Here is a 22,011-nt window from a genome sequence, read left to right as displayed (position 1 = left end):
TGTGTGGCAAGTCCAGTTGAGTTTCTGGTCAATGGTAACCCCAGGATGTCGATTGTTGGTGTTCAGTGATTAGGTTGTCTCTCTCTTGTTGGAGATAGCCATTACCTGGAATTTGGCACTTGTCAGTCCACGCCTGGATATTGTCCAGATCTTGTGCATTTGAACATGATCTGCTTCATTATCTGAGGAGTCCTGAATGGTGCTGAACATTGTGCAATCATTGACAAATATCCCAATTTCTGACCTTATGATGTGGGGAAGGTCTAATAATCTGTTTTGGTGTTATTGGCATAGGGATTGATAGTGGCCGATTAATCAGGGATAACTCTTCTGTTTGCCTGTAAAACTCTACTCATTTGCATCCACCTCTGAAAACACATGGGGTAATGATTTAAAGTCTCATCAAAAAGGCAACACCTGAAATTGTACAGAACTCTCACAGAATGGCTTTGGAGTGTTTGCCTAGATTTTTGTACTCGTCTCTGAAATGGGTCATCAGTCCAGATCCTTCTGACTCTGAAGTGGAAGAAAATTGTTACGTCTCAAAATCAATAATATATTACCATATTTGCACTGAAGAAGTCTTATTTTGTGACTAGATCAAGACTGGCAATAAATTTGTTTACAATTAGAGAAAAAGAATTTGATGATATTGAATAAATTGTTATATATGTCACAGTTTGTAATAAACAAGTTAAAACTCTACGACAGTGAAGTCCTTTTCAATATGCTAAAAGAAAGGGTTTTTGCTTTTTTTTTCAAATATGTGCAGTTATGTGTTTTTGGCTCATTTCAATGCAGTTTTTCCTTTTAAGGTTAGGAATACCTTGAAACCTTGATCATGTAATTAATATCCTTTTCCAGTCATTGCTTGAATTTCTTCAGAGATTAATAGACAACAAGGAGAGCAACAGAATGACACTAAACAACGTTTCGGTCATCATGGCACCCAACCTGTTTATGTTTAAAGGATGTTGCTCAAAGACTCAGTTAGCGATGGCTGCTGGGACAAGCACGATTATGCGCTACTTGATTAAATACCAAGAACTACTTTGGACGGTAAGAACAATCTCAAGTTTGCAGAGCACGTGTTCTCTAAGTTTCTGGAGGTAATATAATGACTTTACTGTCCTGGCAAGGAGCCTCATTACAAGAGTACATTTTTAGGATTCTGGCATACCTAGTAAAGAATTTCCAAAAAAAATCAGAAATTGTGCATGACGCATGGTACAATGAAGTGAGAAACTATTGCTTTTAAGCTTGTATTATTATGCATGTAGAAGTGACAGTGAAATTTTACATGAGCCAATAAAAAGTGAGAGTTTGCAGTATGGAATTAGTATACATTCACTCTCAGGGGAAGATACAGCAAATGGTAATGGATGAGAGATCCAGGGATCCAGGCTAATTTTCTGGGAACATGGATTTGAATCCAAATTTGAACTTGATTAGCAAAAACCTGCAATGAAAAATCTAACCTAATGGCAGTTGTGAAGCCATTTTCATTGGTTATGAAAAGCTCATAAGTTTTAACAAAGGAATAAAAAGTTACAAGTGGATGCAAATTGCATAAGTTAAATTGACTTAAGTTTGGCAAATGGATTTAAACATGGATAAGTACAAAATTATCCATTTTGTTGGGAGAAAAGAAAAGCAACTTAGTATCTAAATGGAGAGAAACCTCAGTGCAGAGAGAGCTGGGTGTCCTCATGCCAGACTTGCAGAAAACTAGTCTAGAGGTACAGTAAAGAATAAGGAAGGCAAATGAAATTTTGGCATTTATTTCTAAAGAAACAGAGTATAAAAGTAGGGAAATGTTGCTGCAACTGAACAGGTCATTACTGCGACCGTACATGGAATATTTTATGTACGGATTCAGTCCCCTTACTTGAGAAGGGATGTAGTTGCACTGGAGACGATTCACGAGTTGATTCTAGGAGAAGTGAGGGGCATGAATTATGAAAAGAGTTTGAGCAGTTTAGGTCTATACTGTTAGAGTTCAGAAGAATGAGAGGAGATCTAATTGAGGCATACAAGATGACAAAGAAGATATAGAGAGGATGTTTCCTCTTATATGACAATCTAGAAAAGAGGTCATAGTTTTAAGAAAGGGGGAGCAGATTTAAAACTGAGGTGAAGAGAGATTACTTTTTGTCAATGGTTTATGAAATTATGGAATTTACTACCCAAGACCATCATAGATGTTGGGACAAAGAGTAAGTTTAAGGAGGAGATAGGTTATTAATTAGCAGTGATTTGAAGGTTTATGGAGTGTGTGCAGGAAAGTTGAGTTGAGACATCGATGAGATCAGCCATGTTTGTATCAAGTGGCAGTGCAGGCTCAAGGGTTTACTCCTGCTCCTAGTTCTTATGTTCTCATCTGGTTCACTTGTGCCACTTGGGGAAAGAAATCTGCCATCCTTACCTGGTCTGGCTTTCATGTGACTCCAGACCCTCAACAATGTAACTGACTCTTAATTGTCCTGGGAAATGGCCACACCTTGTATCAAACTATTACAAAGCCCAAGAAAAGGAATGAAATTGGATTGACAATCTGGAATTTAGTTAGAAACAGGAGTCAACATTAGGAAAATCATCCCTGCCAATCCTGCATTATGAACATCTGAGGGCTTACACTAAAATTAAGTGAGCTGTAATAGAGACTAGTCAAGCACCAATCCTGAAAGGGCCATACTCGAGGAGTTGTGCCTTATGGAGACTGTCTTTTTCACCACTGTCACAGGAACATAGTAACAGGGGTAAGTCATTCAGCTTATCAATCCTGCCCCACCATTCAATACAGTCACAGCTGGTCAAACACTTCAATGTCTTCTACCCACATCACACCCGTAACTCTGCATGACACTGGAAGTCTGAAATCTATCATTCTCTATCTTAAACATACTCAAAAACTGAGCTTCCACACATCCCTGTGTGACAGAAAATTCCAAAGGTTTGCAACCCTCTCTCTATCCCTTTAAGTGTTTTGTATGTTCCAATGCAATCATCTGTCATTCTTTTAAATTATTGAGAATACCGGTCTAGTTTGTCCAGTTTCTCTTCATAGGGTGGCCCTTCCACCCTGGGAAGTAGTACAGTGAACCTTCGTTGCACTCTCTGTATGACAATAATATCTTCCTTGAGATCAGTAAACCAGAACCAGCACCCAGTACTCCAGATGCGGTATTATCAGGATCATATCCTGTTCTAGTCAGTACTGAGAGACTTTGTTGGGAGTATCAAGTTGATGAGATGGTCTTAAGTTAACGAGTTAAACTGTGACAACTGTCAACTATATATGAGCATTTACTTCCAATATCTTTCAGATTCCAAAGTTTATTATGAATCAAGTCCGACAACAAAACATTGAAAATCACAAAAAGCTGTCCAAAGAAAAGGCTGTGATGAAGCTCTTAAAAAAGATGACGTATGATAAAGATAAACATGAACGGAACCAAACTGATAAAAGCCTTCACGATGTGAGTAAGCTACTCCAAAATTTAGATTCATTTCAAAATAATTTAAAAGTGTAACAAATTATTGTTTGGCATTGTTCAATGGGTATCAAATATGCCAAAAGATGAATATTTTGCCAGATGCAATTTATAAAACAGTGCATTACATTAAGTTAACTTTACTAAAATTTCTTAATAGGTGCACAGAAATCTAATTCGGACGAACCACTGATGATAGTTTGGGGTTGGAGGGTGGGGTCCTTGTGAAGAGGAGAATTTGCAAGAGCTTGCCGTTTCCCTACATGTATTTCTAATGGATGTGGGTCACCGATTTGGAAATTTCTGTGAAAAGGAATGGTATAGAATTACCTTCTGTCAATGTGTTCCCACAGCCAGTCACACTTCAAGGTGCAATACGAGTTCAGGCACCGTCACTTTCCAAAGTTTCCATGGCAATTCAACTAACAGAAGATCTCAAAGCCGGTGATATATTGGCACGCTTCCAACAATGTCTTAGTCAGAACAGGTAGGCCAAATCCTCAGATTTACTTTCTATGAAATTATCTCTCTCACGTGCTCATTATTTACCTTGACACCAAAGTAACAAATTGCTAACAGGTTGTATTTGAACTCTATTTTGGTGCTTGATATTATTAAATCTACACCAAATAACGTTTTTGTCCACTTTTTTAAAAAAAACAATCTGGTATTAACAATGCATTTTGTTCATAACAGGATTACTGAATCTACGAACAAAGAGGAAGTTTGCTTGTATGAAATTGGAGGAAACATTGGTAAGAACTTGCTAATTGTATTTAGCATGAAAAATCTATAATTAAATTGCAGGAAGGAATCTGTGTCATTTTCATTGTGACACATAATTGTTTTGGAGAAAATATTTTTTCAGCCAATATACTTCCTGATAGCAAACAGCCTGTTAAGGCTTCCGCTACATTGTCTGAACCTCAATTCAGTTCTTAATCACCTCCCAACTTAGCATGACATTTTCATTTCTCACACCAACAGCCTCAATGGGTCATGGTGGCTCAGTGGTTAGCCCTGCTGCCTTACAGTGCCAGGGATCTGGGTTCGATTTCAGCCTTAAACAGCTGCCTGTGTGGTGTTTGCGCATTCTCCTGATTTCTGCATAGATTTCCTGTAGGTACTCCAAATTGCTTCCGCAGTCTAAAGATGTGCAGGTTAGATGGATGGCCAAGCTAAGTTGCCCTATAGTGTTCAGGAATGTGTAGATTAGATGTGTTAGCCAGGGGAAATGCAGGGTTACAGGGAAAGGATAGGGGGATGGGGTCTGGGTGGGATGCCCTTCAGAGGGTCGGTGTGGGCTTGTTGGGTTGAATGAGCTGCATTTACACTGTAGGGTTTCTGTGGTCACTCGTTACAGAGAATCTAAAAGAGTCTCATGAGCATGGCTCCAGGGATGAGGACTTTAGTTATGTAGAGAAGTTAAGACTTTTCACTTTAGAGATGAAAAGCTGGAAAGGAGATTTGGTACAGATATGTAAAATCATGAAGGCTATGAACAGAGCGGAAAGAGAGATGATATGCCCAAAATTGGGACTATCAAGAACAAAGTGACACCAATTTAAGAAAGTTAGTGAAAGCAGCAATGGAGACATGAATACAAGCAAATATGAAAAAAAAACACAGGTCAGGCAGCATCTTTGTCGAGACACTGACCCTTCCTCTGTTGCATTTTTTCAGTTTTGTTTTCAGACTTCTGAGACCTTATAGTACTTTTCTTTGGTGCTGCCAAAGAAAAACATTTTTAAACACTGGTTAAGTTCTGTGCTGCGTGGTGGAGGTGGGTTCTATCAAGGCACTGACGAGGCATTTGGATTGTTATCTGGACAGGATGATTGCGCAGGGTCATGGAGCAAAGACCGGGATCTGCCATTGAGCACATTGTTCAATCGGCGTCTGTGTAGCCGCCTCCTTAGGTTTAAAATCCAGTGACCTAACTTAACTGAACTGGACTCCGAAAAATCCTCCAGTAAGTGACAGGAGAGAGCTGCCCAAACAAATCTGTACACGGTTCAATGAGAATTAATGAATTATTCTTGAATAATCAAACTCACCAGCCAAAATGAAACATTACTTGGTGGGCTCAAGGGAAGAAAGAACATGCCTAAAAATCAATCAACAGATACTGACTGGCCTGCTGATTGTTTTGACAATGTGAACAGAAATAAAAGCAGCACAATGAATTATTTATGGTTACTGATTATCATGATCTTCAGTGTGCAGTTATTTGCTGCACTGAACAAGAAACATTTTGGATACCCTTGACTCTAGTAGTTTAAGAAACAGCCTTAAGTATAAATCAAGGCCTGTAAATTTGTCAGGGATAATGGGAACTGCAGATGCTGGAGAATCCGAGATAACAAAGTGTGGAGCTGGATGAACACAGCGGGCCAAGCAGCATCTTAGGAGCACAAAAGCTGACGTTTCGGGCCTAGACCATTCATCAGAAAAGGGGGAGGGGGAGAGGGTTCTGGAATAAATGTTTCTTGACGGCAGTTGGAGATGAAGAGGTTGAGGGAGCAGGAACAGCAATTCATATTCCGCTTGGGAACCCAGCAGCCCAATGGTGCCAATGTGGATTTGTCGTTTTCTTAATTTCTGAACCAATTTTCTAAATACAATGCAAGGCACAGGTGCAATCTTTCTGTGGTGGTAGCAAGAGTAGAGAGAGTAAGAATAGGATTTCTTCTTATAAAAATCAGCTGATGCAGAAATTTGGCTTTTGATTTGACTTATTGTTATTGTCACATGTACCTAGGTCCAGTGAAAGGTTTTGTTTTGTGTGCAGTACAGGCAGACACAGCTTACAACATGTTGCTATGCTCTGGCGCCATCTTGAATCTGTAGTGCTCATGTACATAGTAAGTAAGATACAGCTGAGACAGCCCCTGCCACTGGGACATCTACTGTACAGTTAAAGAAAACATTTGCAAATTTACCATGCCATGCTTTTCTGAAGAGAACTTTCTTTCAGCACAAAACAAATAGTGTGGAACTAGAGCATAACAGGAGGCCAGGCAGCATCAGAAGAACAGGAAAACTGACATTTCATGCCGGGACTCTTCTTCAGAAATGGGGGAGGGTCCCAACCCAAAACATCCGCTTTCCTGCTCCTCTGATGCTGCCTAGCCTGCTGTGTTCCTCCTGCTCCACACTGTTATCTCAGACTCCAGCATCTGCACTACTTTCTATCACAGCATCATAACTATTGGCTTTTGAAACTGGTAGTGGATCAGAAGTATCTGTGGTTTTAAAAATTTAATTCATATTAACTAGAAGCAATACCAGCATCAACTGACCTTAACTGTGAATGTTTTGCTTTCAGGAGAACGCTGTCTGGATGATGACACATATATGAAAGACCTATATCAACTGAATCCAAATGCTGAGTGGGTTATAAAACCTCGCTGTCAATGAAATTGATGTACTAACAGATGGGCAGCATGATCAGGAAACACTGGATGTGAATGGCCCTGTGCAGTAAGGGAAATGAGACCATGTAGTTAGGCAGGCTCGTTCTCCTTGTGCTGGAGTTTTATTATTGGAGTCATCCAGAAGATAAATAACCATGTCTAATTCACAACCAAAACTGAACTTGAAACAGAGACGGATACCAAAAGATCGATTCCATATGTTGTTTTTTTTTAAACAACGTCAGGTTTATACATTATGTAGGTGTGTCTACTTTAAGGATATTAATATGGAAGAAAGATTACCTTGAGAGAAGACCATAAAAAGAAATTCCTGTCCATAGAATTGAAGCTTTGTTGGACAACAGACTACTCAAAAGCAGTGGGCTCATTAAACAGCATACTTGTATAACAACAGTGCATCATTAATGAGCACTTAATTATTACAGCCATGCACACCCTGATGGTAGAATATGATTCACCAACACTCTAGCCCATGAGCAAAGAAGTGGTAGATTATGTGATGACAGGAAATTAATCGATAAGAATTCAAGTCTAACGTGATTAATCAGCTGAAATTCACTCTCGCCAGTTCCTGAAGGTTGAAACTAACACTTGGCACTTGCCTTTCCTGTGGCCTGCTCACCGTCTCTCTCCAACTTGCCACCTCTCTCCCCTCCCTTCCCACTCACTGCTTCCCACCTGACCCTCTTGCTCACTGATTCCCTTTCAAACTATCCCTCTTGTCTTTCTGTCGTTCACTGCTTCTTTCCCCAACCCTCCTTCTTGCTTCCCACCCCCAATGCTTCCACACACACTTTCTCAGTGGGCGAGCTGGGATCCGGAAGCAGAGATTGGGAAGGGAAAGTGGCAAGTGGAGGTGGTGAGTAGAAAGCAAGTTGAAAGATTTTTAGGCGTTCAGTAGAAGAATTTTAGGCGTTGATACCACTGATCTAGTCATTCTGTTGTGACTAGTTTTGTAGAATTGTTAAGGGAAGATTGCTTCGAAAGACAGTTAACATATTAACATATGATTCACCAACACTCTAGCCCATGAGCAAAGAAGTGGTAGATAATGCGATGACAGGAAATTAATCGACAAGAATTCACATATTAACAAGCGCACATACGAGGTGCTTGTGAGATGTTTTGGCTTCCTGGCCCAGTTTTCCAAGTTACAGTACCCAGGTTCTTGATGGGACATTTCAAACTGCACATACATCCAAGTACCACCTCTCCCCAAATCAGTTCTGTGTGCATTGCAAGAAACAGTTTGCTTTCATAAATCTTTTATCCAGCCTGGTTCAAACCATGAGCCCACATCCTGCTCTCCCAACCTGGCTAATTCTGGAAATGGCCATGTTGTGCTCTTTCACAATCTTCATTGATTCAGGCCAACATTTAAATGGTTTGTGGTTCATGGCACCTCAGGTATTACCTCTGTGTGAGGTAACCTTTTGAAAAGCAAGTTAAAGGTCTTATCCATTTCAACCTACCCTGCCCTGCTCAACACCCATGGCCCTTCATGGCCTACATGCCAGGTTATGGCTTTTCCATGCCTACCCACCCATGATACACTGTACAGAAGCAACAAATCTTACAGTGACCACAGAATATCAAACAAAAGCTTTAAAATGTCATCCATTCATTCATTACTTTCAATTTGTGTAAATAAAAACTTCTTTTTGCAACAAACAATCAAATTCAACAAACCAGATTTTTTAATGCCTCACTAGCAGAAACTGCAATTGCTTGACTCTTCATCCACGTGTGAAAAATGTTGTGAATTTAACAGAAGAGACCAGGGAGCTAGAGTTGCCAATCAATCAGTGTTTTTCTTGGGGATCAGCTGTTTTAACATATTAATGGATTTATCTGTTAATCAAGAATGCATAATGAAGCTTGGCTTAGTAAGTGGGGGAGACATAGCTTGGCATTGATGACCAAGAGTGAGCTTTGGGTGGGGTGGAGCTGGCATGGCATGGAGAGTGCAAGCAGTGAGAGCTACAACATTGTTTCCTTTAAGTTATAACTAGGATTGAGACTTACAGCCTTTTAAACAGCCTACTTTGACAATTACTGTGTCTATGATGGAGCTGTTTCCGACACACCATCTGCACCCCACTCCCAACAATGAATATCCTGGTTTTCCTGGAATTTCATCTTGGGGAAGTTCTGCATAATTATATTTCTTGATGCAGAAACAGAAAGACTCAGTTATTTTTTCATATTCAAAGCACTTTTAGGGAAGGAAAACACTCAATAAATGGGACCATGAAAAGCTGCCTTTGAACTTTTTCTATCAATTCAAAAGGCTAGCCTTCTTGGCTCTTTCTATTTAAAATTTGTTCTTTGAAACCTAAAGATACTTGCTTTAACCCATTGATATCAATTCAACTTTTCTTTTATTAAATGACTAAAATAGATGCTACAATAGATGCTTCTGGTAAGATGGCGGTGGAGTAGGGCTTCTGAATCTGGGGTCCTCTTCTCCATCTGTTTCTCCTTTCATTTCTTTTTACTTTTTAAAATCTATTTTCTCACTTTATTTTATTCTTTTGCTTTTTGTGCCTCTTGTTGAAGAGCTCAGTCACAGTGATGGCATCTGCGGTGGCAGGTAGTCCCAGTGTGGATTTGTGGTAGTCAGTGAGTGGGCCCAGTGCAGACCCATGGTGGCACTGGAGGGGGTTCGAGTTCCGGCAGTTTCCACATTGATGAGGCGGTCCTGGCACCAACTCATTGCTGCTGTGGCAAGGTGAGTTTGGGTTCCCAGAAGCATTTATGTCCAGCACAGATTCTGTGGAGGTGAGTTTGAGCCTGAAGTGGCCTCATTGTGGCGGAGTTAAATTTGGGCTGGAACGGTACCTGGCGGCATCAGTGGTATCTGCATTGGCAAGATCCATTGAGGGCTCATAGTGGCGAGGGTGTCGCTGCTGGCAAGATGGCACCAAAGAGTGGCAACTTTGATTCCAGTGGTGACATTGAGGCAAAAGGACTCGTGCCTGGCCACCAAGCCCATGGCCCATGGCAGAGCACATAATAATAACGGCTGTAAAGTTGAATTTTTTTTCTTTATTTCTTTACTGTTCTGCCTTGATTTTCTATGTTTCGATTTATTTCTCTGTCTTTTAAGATGGTGCTGGAGAGTGGTGACACTATACAGTACTTTCCACACATGACTATAAATAAATCAAACCATCAAATCATTATAAACACTAACAAATACATCTCTCACGCATGATATGTAGTAATAATGGCTAGTTAACCTAGAAGTTGCGAGTTCAAATTCCATCTTGTTAATTTCAAAATCCATTCAATGATTTGCAGTCCAGCATATTTCCATGTCAGTAGATGGAGGGTGATACTTTTTTCTTTTTCTTCTATTCATACTGTAACATTTTTAAAAAAAAGTATATATATATATATACATATAGTATACAGCCTTTTGTTTCTACTGGTGGTGCAGCTGAGGACTTTATTTCAATGTTGGTGTACATAACCAAATTCACTCCACATATGGGTAGAAACATTAAGGAGTAAATTGCCTAGACATAAAACATGGCAATACCATAAGTCATTCATGCACCACAGCTCCACAAAACAAATTAAAATGTGGTCTGTAAGAACAAGCTTGAAAATACTTTACAGATTACATCACAGTCTAGATTTAGGACTAAATGTACCGAAAAAATGCTCTCATATAAAAGTAATTTATTTTTCTACTGGTTGAGGCTATTGAAGGTAACCGAACCTGAGACACCATTTCCACAATGACAGAGAGCTGTGACGTACAAAAAAATCTAACTTTATACTCCATTACGTTCAATAGGAATATAACTTTAATCTAGTCGAGTGGGTTGAATAACTTGCTTCTGCCCTTGATTTTATGCAGCCACTAAGCATCTAAAATAGCTTTTAATTTATTTCTTGCACTTTTCATGCAGGAGCATTAACCTACTTAAAACAAGGAGGTTAATGTCTGTACTAAAGTAGAAAATAACAAATTGTACAAATAGGTTGTGTGTTGAGGTGGTGACATAGTGGTATTATCATTGGATTGCAGAGGCCCAGATTCAAATCCTATCATACAGCTAATGAAATATAAATTAAATTAATAAATCTGAAATTCAGTGGTAGTCTCAGCAGTGCTGATCATGAAAATATTGTCATTTGGCATAAAACATATTTAGTTTGTGCCAGATCATTAGAAAATCTGCTGTCTTTACTTAGCCTGGCAGAGACATGCGTCCAAACTCATAGCAATGTGCTTGACTCCTAACCGCCCTCTGAAAATCACGAAGTCAGTCATTCAGTTCAGTAGTAATGAGATATGTACAATAAATTCTGGCCCACAGAGCAACACCAACATCCTCTGAAAGAATAAAGGAAATGAAATTGCAAACATTAATCTCTCAACTTATTTTCATGCGACTTAAAATCATGAATAATCAAAATTCTGTTGCAGAAATAAATGAGATTGATATTCAATAAAAGTAGAAATGGAGACAAATTAAAAGTCAAGTAAGTCAACATATTTGTGAAAATAGTCTCCGGTGGCAAAATATAAATGCCAACTGAAATTTAGAAAATGCTTTTCATTTGTCATCAAAGAATGACATAATATTAGTCACAAAACAGCATGTTTAATGAGTCTCCATCATACTGATTCAATGGTACTGCTTTTTCAGAGGATTTCTGAGATTTTGTTTAAAACACAAATTATCCAATTCTTTTAGATTTTTCTTTTGTTGAATATGTTCAAAGTTAAATGGCTGTTTTGTATATAAATATCTCAGTTGTTTGAATACATTTTCAGTTTTCAAACTGTACAGTTAATATTTTATAGTCCTGTAAATAAAAAGCATATTTGATCCATTTGTTGCAATGATGTCTATCACATTACAATTTATGGTTTTTAGTAAGAAAGCCTTGCATGTACACATGCAAAATATTTATATGGATTATAACATCATTATCACTGACACAATCTTGCAATATTTTGTCACAGCATTGTTACATTTCAATTTGAGCAACATGGTAAGTACTACATCCATAGTTACAATGCAGAGAATCATATTAGCATCATATATTTATGGATAAAATATTTTAAAATAACTTATAATCATTGGGCATTAGCATTATTCATTAAACTTTACACTTCAGGCTCATAATATTGTTAAAAACTCAGAATTACAGTTAGTGTTTGCTTGTGGGAGAAAGATGGCTGAATAGTAGAATCTGCTTTATCAGTCTCTTGTTAACAAAGGACATGTGATTGGGCAGGCATTGCCAGGAAACATCCAAAGTGGATAGATCGTAACATCTGTCAGCATTTAATTCTGATATATGGCTGAATGTCGGTGGCAGACTCTGCAAGATTGGAATTTGTGGAGATTTGTCATTCATCTCTCAATGGACACCTGTGGTTTCTACGGCTGTTCTTACAGGGAAATATTGCTCTATGCCAAACTATCTCAACGTGCCTATTTGATTCACAGGTGAAATTCAAATAAAGTCCAGGCATTAGAATCACAGGCCACTTCACCACCTGTATGAATGGTCTGCACAGTCTCCATGCAGCAGTCATTTAAATTTTAATACTTGTCCTACAGAGTGATAAGCTGTATGTTCTGCTAGTTACATAGAATATATGGAAAAGAAATAGATCATTTGATTTGTAATGGTCTATACAAACATTTATGTTCCATTTGAGCCTATTCAGACAATGTTTCTTCGTCTGGATCTACCTTTGTTACCCTTTATTTTTCCCTTCTAGTCCTTATTGCTTGTCTAGCTTCCATTTAGATGTATCTACACTATTCACTATTAGCACTTCCAGTTGTAGCGAGTGCCACATTCTCATCACTCAATCAATAAAAAAGTTTCTTTTGAAACTTCTATTGACCAAGAGACGATGAGCTTTAAGAAGCAGGTCCTTCAGCCATTCAAATCTGCTCTTCCATTCAATGAGATCATGGCTGATTTGGTAATCCTCAATTCCACTTTCCTGGCTTTGCCTATTGATGTCTTAATTATTGTTACTTTCTTAACTCTTACTATCCTTACTGATTAGAAGTGTCTATCTCAGCTTTGATATTTATCAAACAAATTCAACAGTCCTCTGCACCAAATAATTGTGTGGATTCACTACTGTAAGGAAAAAAATACTCATTTCTGTCTTAAATGGGTGACCTCCTTATTCTGAGATCATTCCCTCTTCTCCTATACTCTCCTACAAGGGAAGGCAACCTCTTCACATCCATCCTCTCAAGCCACCTAAGAAGCTTAGAAGTTTCAATACAATCCTACCCATTCAACCTTTCTTCGGAATAAAATCCCTCCTTCCTCAGGGTCAACCCAAAGAACCTCCTCTGGACTAGATAAAGGGATTAAAACTGTTCACAGTTCCAGATGTGGTCTAATTAGTGTTTTATATTATGTTAGCAAAACATCCATGCCCTTTGAAATAAAGGCCAACATTCCATTTTCCTTCCCTATTACTCACTGAATGAAGATGCTAGACTTTTGTGATTCCAGGACAAGGACGCCCAATCCCTCTGTGTTGAAGCTTCCTGCAGTCGCTCTCTATTTAAATAATAATTAGCTGTTCCAATCTCCTTGCCAAAATGCATAACCTCTTACTTTTCCACACTATAATGCATCAGCCAGATTTTTGCCCACTCACTTAATCTGTCTATATCCCATTGTAGACTGTTGCATTATCCTCACTGCTTGCTTTCCCACTAATTATTGTGTCAATGTGGCAACAGTATATTCACTTCCACCATCCAAGTTATTACTATGGATTTCTGGATCATTACTTTATGGTGATGACCCTTAGTTGTGCTCTTCCCACAAGAGGATACATTTTTCTGCACCCATTGACTCAAAACCTTTCACAATTTTAAAGAAATTGGTTAGGACACCCTTCAGCCATATTTTATCAAGAGAAAATGGCCCAGCTCCCTCAAATCTTTCTGATCATGTACATCCTCTTACAGAGATTTGCTTGTATCAAATACTAACTTGTAATTTCATTCATTGGCCATATACAGAACTTTTGTAAAAAATACGCTTCTGCTAAACATAAGGATGCTGACTTGAAGTACATGCTCATCTATGATGTGAAGTCACATCCTATTATATGGAGAGGCCAAGTCAATGGCACCCTTGGAGGTGTGACCAACTCCTTCCAATCTCACTAATGTGGGAGGACAGATCAATTCAGGACTAGCAGTTGGAATATTAAAACAATATATCACCTCAGCTATGAAACAATGGCAAAAGTCATCTGTGAGAATCAGGAGATAGTTCTCCTAATTCTTCAGAATGTACAACCTCCATAGAGAGCGATCATTTGGTACAACCTTTAATGTGGTTGAATTTCATGAATTTGGGTTTGAGAAGGCAAAAGCTGTTTGAAGGAGTGAGCACCTCTTTTTTTACTTCTCTCTTTCTGAAAGCTCCCTCAACCCGTGAGCCCTGTTTGTAGGCTGAAAACCCAGCCAAAAATCTCTTTATTCCTAACAGAGAATGTTGCTGAAGATTATAACTCAGTGGGCTAAATTTTACCAAAAATTAGCAAAATATCAAGTTTGACCTGTACATGATACTTCTAAGGGCACCTATCATTATTTTTTGCTTCACCAAGATGACTATGATCAATTTGTAACAACCAATGACATGGTGAACAAATACTGGAGAAACTCAGCAGTATTTGTGAAGAGAGAAATAGAGTTAACATTTCAAGTCCACAATGACTTGGGTTGCCTCACAGTGCCAGGGACCCTGATTCATTTCCACCCTTGATGACTGTCTGTGTGGGTTTGCTCTGGTTTTCCCCCCCATAATCCAAAGATGTGCAGCTTAGGTGGATTGGGAAATTCAAGGTTGTGGAGAAAGGATGGTGGCGGTGGGGGGGCGGCGGTGGTGGTGCTTCTGGATAAGATTCTCTTTGTGTTGGCTGGGGGGAGGGAATCAGTGTGGACTTGATGAGCTGAATAGCCTGCTTTCACGCTGTAGGGATTTTGTGACTATTCCTCAGAATAATATGGTCAAGATTGCTTAAGGCCAGGATTTGTTGGTCACAGCCTCCATTTTTCGTGCAGAATTCTGCAGTCACAGAAATCTTCAGTCTGGACTGTGCAAGTGCTTGATTAACGCAGTTGCTCTTGATGGATCTCACATTGTTAAGAAGTAGAGTCCACTACTTCAGACAGAAAGAAAAACACTCTAGGTATGGTGGCAACTATTTTTGATTTCCATGTGCTGTAGAAGTTCAGATGAGGATGGTAGGAAACACATCATGCTTCCTGGCAGAAGTCACATGCTCAACCTATTTATCTAGGTCACATCCATAATACTTTCACGCTCCCTTCTTCCTTGAGACGCCATCAGTTCTGAACTTCCCAACACTCGCACTTAACTTTTTCAAAGTCCTTGTTGCCCCACGTTATCCTTTGAGCCTCAGGGCACAACATACTTATTGCAATGATGCAGCGTACTGCCAAACCTTCCCCAACACCGCGAAAACTAGGGTGGTGGGCTATCGATCACCATCTTTCCAGAATTAATTGAGTCATCCAATGCTCAATTGCCCCCTACTCAGTTGCTTGCCTCATCACAATTACTGTCTCTGCTGCTGTTCTGCATGAAGAAACACAGCATGTCCTTGAAAGTTGACAAAACAAATTTGTTTTTATCAGATAGATCGACCAAATATTCCACTTCCCATGTTAGTTGAACAGGAGGCTCTGGAATATGTTGCCAGTGAACGTTTGACAACAAATCTCTCTTTCTGTCAACAAAAATCATTGAGTGCAGAGCAATCACCCATCGCTACCTTCATGTGCTACATGCTAGATGCTGAAAACCATTCTCCTGTCGGGTTTTGTTTACTCAATTCTCAAATAGCAAAAATTTTCGGAAGGACAAAGGAAACTCTTAACTCTCCACTCGTAAGATTTTCTTGAAGTGCAGCAGCATTTATATTAATGATTAGGAGGAGCTTGCTACCCGCCAGTCATAATGGTGACATCATCTCCATCAAGTTGTAACATGATTTGAATCATCATGTCTTAATGATGAGGCAAAGTGGCAGGAAAGAAAAGGAACAAATTCTGCACTCTTGATCTCATTGCCCCATGGACCATCTGGCACCAGGTGCCCAAATGATCTGTCAGTTGAGAATCAGCCTGTTCAGTCACATGAAGAGCCATGAAAGAAATTTGCTACAGTGAGTAGATATCATCTTCAAATTGAAGAATAGCCAAAGGCAATGGTCATTCTTAACGAAACATACTAACTGATGGATCCACATTGAATTTAATTGGCCAAAAATTAGGCCAGTCTGCAAGCTTATTAATGTCCTCATGGAATTTGTTGCAGTTCTCAATGTTATCTATCCTACCCAAATTGACGTAATTTGCAAATTTAGTCATTGTGTTTTTGCTTCCAAAGTCCAAAGCATTATTGTAAATAGTGCACAGCAGTGGTTATAGCACTTACTCTTGTGAATATCACATCTTTTCTTGAATAATGGACAGATTGAAGATGAAAACTTTCCCCAAAAGAATCGAATTTAAAAATAAATTGATGTACCAGAATCCATATATGATTTTCCGTTTTCCGCTCCTGTCAAGTGGGTTTCCATACAGACAGGAAAATCTTGCAACTGCAAGGTTTTTATTTTAAAATCACAGATCTTCATAGATCAAGGGAAATATGAGTGAGTGACAAAGAATCTAAACATCTCTTGTTGTTACTGATGAAATAAAGTGATTTCATCAAAGTAAAGGCTTTCTGTGGGATGTTACTACTCTGTGATCACATTTTCATCTCTGCTATTTACTGTCTCTCCAATAAGCTTTCAAGATATAAATTAAGACAACTTTTCTTTGTACCATGAGTTACATTTAACAAAAGAACATTATATTGTAAACAGTAAATTATATTAAAGCATCTCTATCTATTCAAAAGCATAATGACTGAAAGAAAAATATGAAGAACAAGTTATATTGTTACAAAGTCACAAGGGATGAAAGTAATGATTTCTTTGTATATATATATAAAGTTTTAAATAACTCTTGATAAATTTACTACACAAAGGAAACAATAAAAGTATTAGATTATGAGATCCTAAAGAAAATGTATGATGACAGCTTGATATTCAACAAAATCAATTATTCATGTTCAGAGAGCTCAAAGCAATTACTCCATTGATGCTTGCAGGGCTGTTCTCAAAGCAAATACCAGAAAACAATCTATTTTTGAAAGGGGCGATGTTGGCCAAGTGGTATTATTGCTAGTCTGTTAATCCAGAAACTTGTTAATGGCTGGGGACCTGGGTTTGAATCTTGTCACAGCTGTAAGTGGATTTGAAATTGATTTTAAAAGAATCAAAAATCTGGAATTAAGAATCTACATGATGATGATTAAAAAACTCATCTGGCCTGCTAATGTCCTTCAGGGAATGAAATCTGCCAACCTAACCTGGTCTGGCCTACCTGTGACTCCAGATCTACAGCAATGTGACTGACTCCCAAATGCCCTCTGAAGTGATCTAACAGGCCATGCAGTTCAAGAGTAGCTAGGCACTAAATGCTGGCCAAAATGTTCACAAAGCATAATCAACATTGTGTGGCAGAGATGAAGTATTAAGAATGACTAAACATGTTAGTCTAATGATCCTTTGAGAGGAAAGATGACAAATTTTCATACAATTCTGAAACAGAAAAAATAAAGAATAAACGAACATCACTTTTCAAAACTTCAACTCTTATTTATGCTTCCAAATTATGTGCAGTTTAATAACTAGTCTTAACTCAGGGAGCCAATGAAGTTTTGAAGCATTTTCAACAGCTTATTAAAATAAAATGATTACCTATTGAAACAAAGGAAAACTCAACAAACAACGCTTGTTTAGTGCATGTATATAATTTTATGATAGCATTCACAGCTAATGGGATAAATAAATAGTAATGTCTTCAAGAGAATCCGTATTACAGAAGAGGAGGTACTAGAGATCTTAAAATGCACAAGGGTAGATAAATCCCAAGGCCCTGATCAGATGTTTCCCTGGATAATGTGGGGAGCTTAGGGAAGAAATTGTGTGGTCCCTAATAGAGATATTTGTATCATTGAGAGCCATAGTTGTGGCACTGGAAGACTGGAGGGTGGCTAATTTTGTGCCATTTTTTTAAGAAAGGCTGTAAGGAAAAGTCAAGGAGCTACAAATCTGTGAGCCTAACAGTTGTGATGGATAAGTTGTTGGAGGGGATTTTGAGAGACAGGGCTGATTAGGGATTGTCAGCATGTTTTGTGCATGGGAAATCATGTCTCACAAATTTGATTGAGTTTTTGAAGAGGTGGCCAAGAAGATGGACGAAGGCAGTGCAGAAGACATTGTCTATATGCCTTTGACAAAGATCCATTGACTGGTTAATAGAGTTTGATCACATGGGATCCAGGGTGAGCTCATCAATTGAATACAAAACTGGCTTGATGCTAGGAGACACAAGGTGGTGGTAGAGGGTTATTGCTCAGATTGATGCAGCAGTATGCCGCAAGGATCAGTGCTGGGTCCACTGTTGCTCGTCATTTATATAAATGATTTGAATGAGAACATAGGAGGAATAGTGAGTAAGTTTGCAGATGACATCAAATTGGTGGTATAGTGGAGAGTGGAGAATGTTATCAAAAGTACAATGATATCTTGATCAACTGGGCCAATGAACCAAGGAATGGCAGATGGAGTTTAATTGGGATAAATACAAGGTGTACTTTGGTAAGATGACCAAGGGCTGGGCTTACACAGTTAATGGTAGAGTCCTGGGGAGCATTGCCAAACAGAGTTACCTGGGGTGCAAGTACATGAATGTGGACAGGTGGGCAGGGTGTTGGAGAAGGCATTTGGCACTCTTGCCTTCATTGATCAGAGAATTGAGTACAGGACTTGGGGCATCAGAGACTGCTCCGATTCCCTTTTAAAAACCATGATTTTTATACGGTTTTAAATGGTTAGCACTGCTGCCTCACAGCACCAGGGGCTCGGGTTCAATTACAACCTCAGGAATTTGCACATTCTCCCTGTGCCTGCGTGCTCCAGTTTTCTCTCACAATCCAAAGAAGTGCAGGCTAGGTGGATTGGCTATGGTAAATTGTCCATAGTGTTCAGCTGTGTGTAGAATAGGTGGGTTATTGGGGGGATGGGTCTGCGTGGGACACTTTTGAGGGTCGGTGTGGACTTGTCGGGCTGAAGGGCCTGTTTCCACACTGCTGGGACTCTTGATGATGATGTTATAGCTGTACAAGACATTGATTAGGCCACATTTAGAGTACTGCATACAATTCTGGTCACGCTGTTAAAGGAAGGATGTTGTTAAATTGGAAAGGATGCAAAAAATATTTATCAAGGCTGCAACTGAGATTGAAATGTTTGAGTTATAAGGAGAGGCTGGGGTTTTTCTCCCTGGACAATAGGAGGCTGAGGCAGGATAATGTAGAGGTTTATAAAATCACAAGGGCATAGATACGGTGAATAGCCAAAGTCTTTTACCCAGGGTGGAGGAGTCCAAAACTAAAGAGCATACATTTGAGGCGAGAGTGGAAAGGTTTAAGAGGGACCTGACAGTCAACTTTTTCATGCAGTGGGTAATGCATTTATAGAACTAGCTGCTGGTTGATGTGGTAGAGGTGGGGCACAAGTACAGCATTCAAAAGATGTTTAGACAGGTACAATGACAGGAAAGTTTAGAGTGAAATTGTCCAAGCACAGGCAAAAAGGACTAGTTCAGTTTAGGAAGAACACAGCAGGCCAAGCAGCATCTCAGGAGCACAAAAGCTGATGTTTCGGACCTAGACCCTTCATCAGAGAGGGGGATGGGGAGAGGGTTCTGAAATAAATAGGGAGAGGGGGGAGGCGGACCGAAGATGGAGAGAAAAGAAGATAGTTGGGGAGATAGGGAGGGGATAGGTCAGTCCAGGGAAGACGTACAGGTCAAGGAGGCGGGATGAGGTTAGTAGGTAGGAAATTGAGGTGTGGCTTGAGGTGGGAGGAAGGGATAGGTGAGAGGAAGAACAGGTTAGGGAGGCAGGGACAAGCTGGGCTGGTTTTGGGATGCGGTGGGGGAGTGGACTTCACAAGCTTCAAAATCTCCCCTTCACCCACTGCATCCCAAAACCAGCCTAGCTTGTTCCCGCCTCCCTAACCTGTTCTTCCTCTCACCTATCCCTTCCTCCCACCTCAAGCAGCACCTCCATTTCCTACCTACTAACCTCATCCCGCATCCTTGACCTGTCCGTCTTCCCTGGACTGACCTATCCCCTCCCTACCTCCCCACCTAGACTCTTCTCTCCACCTACCTTCTTTTCTCTCTATCTTTGGTCCACCTCCCCCTCTCTCCCTATTTATTCCAGAACCCTCTCTCCACCCCCATCTCTGATGAAGGGTCTAGCCCAGAAACGTCAGCTTTTGTGCTCCTGAGATGCTGCTTGGCCTGCTGTGTTCATCCAGCCTCACATTTTATTATCTTGGAATTCTCCAGCATCTGCAGTTCCCATTATCTCTAATGCTTTAGTCATTTGCTTTTCATCATAACTGAATGAGGACAATGATTTTGAACTCATTCAAGGGAGAGTGGATGTCATTGTTTAGGCCAGCATATTGCCTATCCCTAATTGCCCTGGAGAAGACAGTGGGGAGATGTCCTCGTGTAAATGTAAGAGTTTTTCAGTCTTTGGAAGAAAGGAGAGGTCAGGAAGAACAAAGGAGAAAGTCCATGAAAGGATGGACCATGAGCTAGTGGAAATAAAATAACCTAAGATTTCATGGCACAACTAACGGGAGTGATAATACATATGGTGACAAAATAAGCATGAATTGATTTAATTTATACATTAGTGTGACATGGACATTGCTGGCTGGGCCAGCATTTATTGCCCATCTCTTGCTGCTGTTGAAAAGGTGATGGTGAACTGCCTTCTTTAACTACTGAAGCCCATGCACTGTAGATCAGCCCACAATGCTGTTTAGGTCAGATTCTAGGATTCTGGCCCAGTCACATTGAAGGAACAGTGATATATTTCCAAGTCAGGATGGTGAGTGCCTTTGAGGGGAACTGGCAGGTGGTATTACACCGTAGCAGCTCTCCTTGCCCTTCTAGATGGTCATGAACATTGATTTGGAAGATGCCATCTAAAGCTGTAGTAAATCTCTTAGATGGCACTCACTGCTGTCACTGAGCATTGGTGTTAGTGAATGTTTGTGTATGTGGTGCCAATGAAATGAGTTACTTTGCTCTGGATAGTGTCAAGCTTCTTGAGTATTGTTGGAGCTGAATGGATCCAGGCAAACTGAATATTTACGAACACTTCAGGTTTGTGACTTGTAGATAGTGGACAGAGTTATAGAATCGGGAGGTGAGTTACTCATTGCAGGATTCCTAGCTTCTGACCTCTTCTAGTAGCCACAATAAGAGGCTGGCCACTTGCTCACTGGAAGGGCTCATGTACTCAAATCTCTTAGTCATTACAATGCACATGCAGTTTATATTCCCATGGCTCCACAAAACTTTATTAACCTTAGATATTCAGGAACTCATCTGCTTCTGATGCTGGATGGAAATTCTTGTGTGTGATACCTGAGGACCAGCATCTGTGTCCCATGGAGCAAGACCATGTCCATCCCCTGTCCTTCAAAGGGAAACTACCCATGGCTGATATTCTCTTTCTCCTGCTCATTCCTGATGTGCTGCTTTAAGGCAAACTGAGTCTGTGCCGGTGGCTGGGGACAGGGCAAGGTCTATGAACTCTCACTTGCCTTAGATACCAATAACAACTATTCAGGCCACTCAGCTCCACTCCATAATGTTACCGGACCATAGGCTTGCTCTCCCATTAGAGAGAAACAGTCACCACACCTCAGGTGGGGAGAGAGGTTGAGAACAAAGTCTTGCAGGGGAACCTCAGCCAGTGTGGGTATCGAACTCAAAGGGAAGCTATTAGCGTCCCTTTGCCTTGCAAACCAGCCATCCAGCCATTTGAGCTACCTAACTTCAATGAATATCAATTCTTACTTTAGTTTAATTTGAGAAGAAATATGAACA

The 22,011-nt window shown here is 39.9% G+C and overlaps 1 protein-coding gene across 4 annotated transcripts in view; it reads left to right on the top strand.

Annotated features, from left to right (window-relative positions):
* arhgap18 (Rho GTPase activating protein 18) overlaps positions 1-11,752 on the top strand; it is a 139,739-nt gene extending 127,987 nt beyond the window's left edge. For all 4 annotated transcript variants that reach the window (XM_048531779.2, XM_048531778.2, XM_059645401.1 and 1 more), the window contains 5 exons: positions 865-1,059; positions 3,327-3,479; positions 3,848-3,981; positions 4,191-4,249; positions 6,823-11,752. In XM_048531779.2, the coding sequence (XP_048387736.1) occupies positions 865-1,059; positions 3,327-3,479; positions 3,848-3,981; positions 4,191-4,249; positions 6,823-6,914 (633 nt within the window). In that variant the 3' untranslated portion in view covers positions 6,915-11,752. The remainder of the gene's footprint in view (positions 1-864; positions 1,060-3,326; positions 3,480-3,847; positions 3,982-4,190; positions 4,250-6,822) is intronic.
* The last annotated feature ends 10,259 nt before the right edge of the window (positions 11,753-22,011 follow it).

The sequence above is a fragment of the Stegostoma tigrinum genome, chromosome 4 (genome assembly GCF_030684315.1).
Source record: "Stegostoma tigrinum isolate sSteTig4 chromosome 4, sSteTig4.hap1, whole genome shotgun sequence".
Lineage (NCBI taxonomy): Eukaryota > Metazoa > Chordata > Chondrichthyes > Orectolobiformes > Stegostomatidae > Stegostoma > Stegostoma tigrinum.
This window is presented reverse-complemented; position numbering and strand designations above follow the sequence as displayed.